Source organism: Rhea americana, unplaced genomic scaffold (genome assembly GCF_003343005.1).
Source record: "Rhea americana isolate MKP2758 unplaced genomic scaffold, rheAme1 scaffold_24, whole genome shotgun sequence".
Lineage (NCBI taxonomy): Eukaryota > Metazoa > Chordata > Aves > Rheiformes > Rheidae > Rhea > Rhea americana.
The window spans coordinates 7,597,979-7,604,430 of NW_028186357.1; the positions used below are offsets into that span (position 1 = coordinate 7,597,979).

A 6,452-nucleotide genomic window follows, 5' to 3' on the forward strand; every position below is an offset into this window, starting at 1 on the left:
GGGGGTGGGGGGAAGAGGAGTATAAGACGAACACTGTGCCTACATCTCATATTCATATATGTACACACATATATATGAATATCATTCATAACTGAAATGGTTACCAACAATCTAGTGGTCCAACTGGCCAACTAATACTTCCACTTAACAACACCAGATTCAAAAGCCGTGTGTTTTTCACTTGATCACATTTTTTAGTATTACACGTTAACATTTTCCATGGGATTCTCTCAGTACTTCTCACACCCAAACAAATCATACTCTTGATCTTAAGTGGCAAACAGCAAGAAACATGGCGAAGCTGAATTTATAAGCAGATCAGGGACTGTAAGACCCTTCCACATAAAGCAATAATTAAACAGAAAGATTGTACTTTACACCAGCAGGCTTTCATAAATTAAGCCTGAAAGAATTTCCGCTTATTTTTCAAGTCAAGCTATTGCCTTATATTTTTCTACCAGTTGAAGACATGATTCCTAAAGCATAAGTTACCTTGTCTAATCAGTTGTCTGAAGGCTTCTTTTTCTTTGTAACTCTTAGGCAACTGATCGCTTTTCTAAATTTAAAAAMACAAAAAAGATTGTCTTAAAAATCTCTAATACTAATCTCACGGTGTTCACACCACTAAAATCTAAGAGTCTGCCAAAGTTCAGCTATGCTCATTTTTATTTCCATCAGCAACATTTTTATGATTTCACTTTGTTTCCTTTGTTACAAGTTGCCAAAATAATGATCTAGTTTTGAAAATACAAGTCTAAAGTAATAATAACAATARAAGTACATTGATGACTTATCCTGTTTTGCAATATACCTCATTGAACCATTTTGTTAGATACTTGGCTACAATCACAATCCATGGAGTGTGGCTATGGTCCTGTAATTGAACAATAGAGAAATTTGTTAATTTGTCTTCTATCTTCGCTCTTAAATTTTACAATCTCTTTTAAAAATAACTTACTATTAGAGTAATATCCCTTCCTGTACTTGACTCAATAAGAAGGGTTCCAGACTTTGATTCACAAATAATATTCTCTATTATTTTTTATATATGTGTGTATATATATATATATATATATATATATATATACACACACACACATATATATATAAAAAAATTCCTTTACTTTAAAGAAGTGTGGTAGAAGCAAGTTCTCCAAAATTTTTCTGATGTGGAGCCTGCATTATGCACAAATACCCAGAGTACAAAGCTCAGTTTCAAATCAGTAATCATTAAAAAATTCAGTCACAACAAAAAATAAAAATTGTCCATGAATATTCCTGACTTCCTAAGATTCCCCTTGCTTAAAATTTAAATCTGAACTGTAACACTTGGGGCACAGGCTTAAAATAGTACCTCATGACCARGTTGCTTCTGCACAGATAAGGCTCTTCACCACAAGAAAGTCATCTGCCAAGAGTTATTTTCATAGAGTCCCTGCTCTATGTCAATATTTGTCCTCAGAGCACATAAAGCAAACCACATAAAGCAAACCACATACAAACCTTTTTGTCCATATGATCCAAGTCATAAGACTGAATATGTTCCCTCAGTTCTGGAAATTGTTTGTCTAGTCTCAGATCTTCTAATGCGTTGTCAGGGTGAGATTCAACCACTATGAAATAGTTAAACAATGTATTTTATGTCATCTCCAGCCCTCAAAACAGAGCTGTACATCAAATGCAGTATCTTGCTTGCTCATATAACTTTAATTCTCAAAATACGTGTTTTGTGAAGGGTAACAGTTTAATATCAAAGGAAGACCTTCAGTTTTACTATTTGTTGAGAAATACATACAAATTATGGACTGCAAAGACTGTTCACAGTGAAGAACTGTAAACTATAAAGGAATTAACAAATACTAAATACCTCACAAGATAAAGAYGAAAAATCAAAGGGACACTACATATAGAAGCTTTTTTCTTTCCTTTATTTATTTTTTTAAAAAAGTCTTAATATCAAAAAGCTCTCCTACCTGGATGTTCTTTAATAATGATTCTCATATACCCAACCAAGCCATAAGTCCTACAGACCAGTAGAGGAATGTTAGAGTTCCAGAGAACTTCAGCTAACCGCAATAAGGTACTGTAAACAAAAACATGATTTTTTTTTTTTTTTAGGTCTACAAGAGAACAACAGCAGTTAACCAGAAGTTAACAATTAACTAGTTATATAAGAAGTTTCCTATGGCAAAAGTCTAATACTATTATTATGATTTCAAGCACAAAATAAAGGAGAATAATTTTATATACGACTTCATAATATTCAGGAATTGTTTGTCTATTAGTTTACTCATATTTAACTCCATCATCCAAAACACTCTGAATATCAGTTAAACAGAAAGTTTACAAGAGTTGTGATGGGTCCCGGGGGGCGGGGGGAAGAGGGGGAAGAGAGAGAGTGCACACGAGGGAGCTGGAGAGTTGGATCTGTGTTCTGCATAGACTAATACAACTCCTAGTAGGGGCAACTCCAATCAGAGGTTCTCAAATTACAYGGAAGAAATACTCTATTCAGGAGCATCTGAAAGCAAGGGAGCCTCTATTTCACAAAGCAGCAAGTTGGCTCTTCTGTAAGAGACAATAACTCCAGGTCCCCCATAAGCAAAGGGGGGGGGGAAGAGGGCGATGTACAGTCACTTCCTTGCAAAACGCAAGATGCAACTTTTCACCTAACTAGCAACATCTTGCCTCTGTGGAGGCAKCACTTCTGAGATGGAATCATGCTCTGCTCCCTTGAGCTTCTCACTACTCTGAGCATAGTCATTTTTAAATTGTACTGTTTAATGGAAGGCAGCATGGGAGWGGCCTCTAAGAAGGCACCAGTTAAAAAAAAATAATAATAATTTGTGGTCTTAGGTTTAAAAATGCATTATAATTATGTAGCTAGAATGGAAAGAGCTATATAAAATACATTCACAAAAATCTAAAGGTTAACTCCAGTCGAATTAYCTGTCAGGTTTTACATAAGAAGAATACTTGTTATTGCAATTTTGGACCATAAACAACAACTACTACAAAAAAATACTAGATTCAAACAAGTATAACAGGAGATACCACTTAAGAGTCAGTCATGGATCTGAAAGAGTTTTAAACTACATATTAATATATGAAAAGGTCCATAGAAAAATGCCATCATTTGCTACTATTTTCCTTCACAAGGAAAGACCTTTGTTTTGTGTAATTTCTCCAGAATATGCCTGCAATTGAAACCTGCTTTTACAACTGAATTGAAAAACAAACAAAGAAAAAAACCTTTAAGTGATTCTTTACCTTTCTGGTAGTTGGGTCGCAACCACTAAGTTAAAGCGGCTGAAAAAGGACGGGTCATTGTCTAGAAGTTTTTCTGGAGTCTACACAATAGTGCAAAAAACATTTGAGGAAATATAGTAAAAATTTCTGAAAACATAGCAAGGTTGTTCAACATGAAATTGAATGCAAAGTGTTAAATGAAGTTAATAAATTATGAACTTAAACAGTTTTTAAAACACAAATGGAGTTGCTGCAAGCAGTAACAACTTTCTCAAAGGCTAAAACTGAGGTACTTAAACAGAAACATTACAAAAAAAGAGTATAACTTATTTCATACTTTCATATTGTGTAACACAAAAATCTACCAGTAATGTAAGAAAACAAACCTCTTCCACAAAATTTCCAGAAACATCATTATTCAATTCTTGCAAGAGCTCAGTGGCACTCTGTGCACGATTCTGTTTTAAAAACAATCAAAATAATTGTTTTAGTATCTCAAAATGTAATTTATATATTGTACTTATATTGCATAGCATATGTAATAAACAAACTTCATCACATATTTATTATTTTTTATATTTTTTAGTATTTATTATTATTTATTATTATTTCCAAGCTCTATTTATCTGAAGAAAAAAAACACTGAATCACAGGCATCTGTTTGAGATTGTTTTTAAAATGTATTTTTAAAAACAATAATTATGCCACAGTTGCTTATTAATTTCCAGTTTTGATAGAGAATTTGGGGGAGTTACCTATGCCTTTTGTAGTCTCATGCTTTTGTGATTTTCTTTTACCCGTCCACTTCTGCAACCTGAGACTGACTCCCTTCAGCTACAATTCTCTTCCACCCTATCCTTCCAAGAACATTCTTAATCAGGTCCTGTTAAATTTTTATTCAATGCTGCCAGAATTGAGCTTTTGTTCTCACTTAAGAGCAACTAAAAAGCAGTCATGGAGAATTAATCAAAGAATAAAGGGATTTTAAAATACATGCACATGTAGTGTTACGAGCAATGTTATGTTAAAAGCATTTGTGCGTTTACTCAAACTTGCATTCTTGCAATATATCTAAAGTGACATTTGTAACCTCCTTACCTGACCAATATGGCTTTTTTGGAGAAAGAAACTGAAAAAGGAGACAAAAGAATACTATGTATGAATTTCTAAAGAAAAGAAACTTTAAAGTTACCTTAATAAGGTAATACATTATTGTGTTTCACATACAACAAAATAAGTTCCCACTTAAATCTGCCTTTCCCCTCATAATCAGTTTCTCAATGAAACTTTTCAATGCTTGAGCCACCAACCTGAAAAATAAGACATATCAACCTTCTCTAGAAGCAAGTGTCATACCACAGATTTGTTTTCACTAGACTAATTAAAGACCCATTAGTACTCATTTCTTCATGTAAGGCAATATCCTTACCCCWCACATAACCCCTATAAGTAGGCAGATAGCTGCAGGTGTATACCTGAACCATAGAAGAAAATAATGTAGAATAAGCAGACAAAATTATTTTTGATTAGAATGTTTTGTGAATAGTTTATTCTCTTCCTAGCTTCATACAAACTAATTCCCTAGCTAATTTTGTAGCTTTTGAAGCTGTACAAGGTAAAGGGATATAACTCCCATTTTCATATTAACTAACTAAAAGGAAGTTAGTTTTGTCACCAAAACTATTAGGCCATTAAGATAAAGTATACTTCTTCATGTTGAAAGTCAAGCAAACATTAGGCCTCTAGATGAAAGCAAACAAGTAATAAAAAATTTTTATGTTTATAAGTAAAGTAGACCCATGTTTTATACACTAGACATGTGAAGCAAACAAGCCTTCATAGTACAAAACAGCAACTGGAAAAGCATGTCAAATTAAGAAGCTAATGTTGAATTGTTTATTATGTGTGCCAATCACATATTTTATGACATAAAAAGCACAGAAGTTTTTAAGAAAATACAGAGATTTAAAATTATAGAGTTATTAGTAAATAACTAAAAGCATATAGATGAATATTTATGAAACTCTATTACTTCTCAATTTGTAATGGAAATCATTAACAAACCTACTTATTTCCCACATCTTCTCCAGAGACCTGGTTCCCATCAACAATTGTAAATGAGCCAATACCTTATGGACAGAAAAAAAAAGAAAAACTATGATTAAAAACTATGAACTTATCAAAAATATTACTAAGCAATTATAGAACTTTTTTTTTTTTTTTTTTTTTTTTTACCTGGCAGCACTAAGTTCTTGAGTATTTCAGTTCCTGTGGCTGTTGCATTTATCACACAAACATGAGCAGCTTCTAAAGCTTCTTGTCCATGATCACCCCACAATCTATAAAAAAAGGGAACACAAACACTCAGAAAAAAAGTTCATTTCACAAGGTAAAGCCAATACAAACAAATGAAAGAATGTAACCAATTAAAAACATAGGTTAGCATAATAGTTTCCGTTCACTGTTAAGCAGCTAAGTAGCTAGTTAAGTTAGCTAGCACTAGTGCCAGAAAAAGCTTTCATTGGGAAGATGCACYGTGATGAACCTAAAGCCCTCTAAAGAAGAGCTCCATTTTACTGAGGTTTCATTTTCTCTAATTTTATACTTTATGCCATATAAATACAAGAACTTTTTCTATTTTAATATATTTTACTTTTTAAAATCATTAYGGGTCAAAACAGTCCTTACCTAAAGTTTTCCTTGAAAACATCTTGGAACTGAACGGTCTCTTGCACCGAGGTTTTAATATAAACAACACCCTGTTACAGCTGGGGGTGACACGGCACCGAAGCGGGGGCGTTACAAGCGGCCCTGACGAGCCGCGCTGCCAGGCAGCGCGTTCAGGGCCTCAGCAAACGCGGCCCAGGCTGAGGCGCCGGCCGCGCTGCGCTCACCAGCGAGGCCCCATTGATTTCGCTCCGGCCGCGTTCGCACCCTCTTCAGCAGGCGGCCACCGAGGCGGCGCAGCGCAGCCTGAAAGCTGCTGCTAAGCCTCTTCAACGCGCGCAAGCAAACGTAAACGACAGCCGGCCCAGGCCACGCTCCCGCCGCCGGCCAGCACGAGCCGCCCCCTCCAGCCCGGCCTTTCCCCGAGCCGCCCACACGCGGGGCGGGTGAGGCGGAGCCCGTCCCGCGGCTGCCCGTCCCCGCTCGGCCGCCCCTCCCGCGGCGGCTCCCGGCTGCAGAGCCCGCAGCCCACAGGC

General features: G+C 35.8%; 1 protein-coding gene across 1 annotated transcript in view; it reads right to left on the reverse strand.

Moving 5' to 3' along the window:
• The window catches only part of NAE1 (NEDD8 activating enzyme E1 subunit 1), a 17,973-nt gene that overhangs the window by 8,966 nt on the left and 2,555 nt on the right, over positions 1–6,452 (reverse strand). Inside the window, exons 2-11 of the mRNA XM_085306482.1 lie at positions 6,053–6,243; positions 5,485–5,588; positions 5,318–5,378; positions 4,348–4,378; positions 3,636–3,707; positions 3,271–3,350; positions 1,974–2,083; positions 1,504–1,613; positions 812–874; positions 493–556 (exon numbers count right to left, since the gene is read on the reverse strand). Of these exons, the coding sequence (XP_085162608.1) occupies positions 493–556; positions 812–874; positions 1,504–1,613; positions 1,974–2,083; positions 3,271–3,350; positions 3,636–3,707; positions 4,348–4,378; positions 5,318–5,378; positions 5,485–5,588; positions 6,053–6,243 (886 nt within the window). The remainder of the gene's footprint in view (positions 1–492; positions 557–811; positions 875–1,503; positions 1,614–1,973; positions 2,084–3,270; positions 3,351–3,635; positions 3,708–4,347; positions 4,379–5,317; positions 5,379–5,484; positions 5,589–6,052; positions 6,244–6,452) is intronic.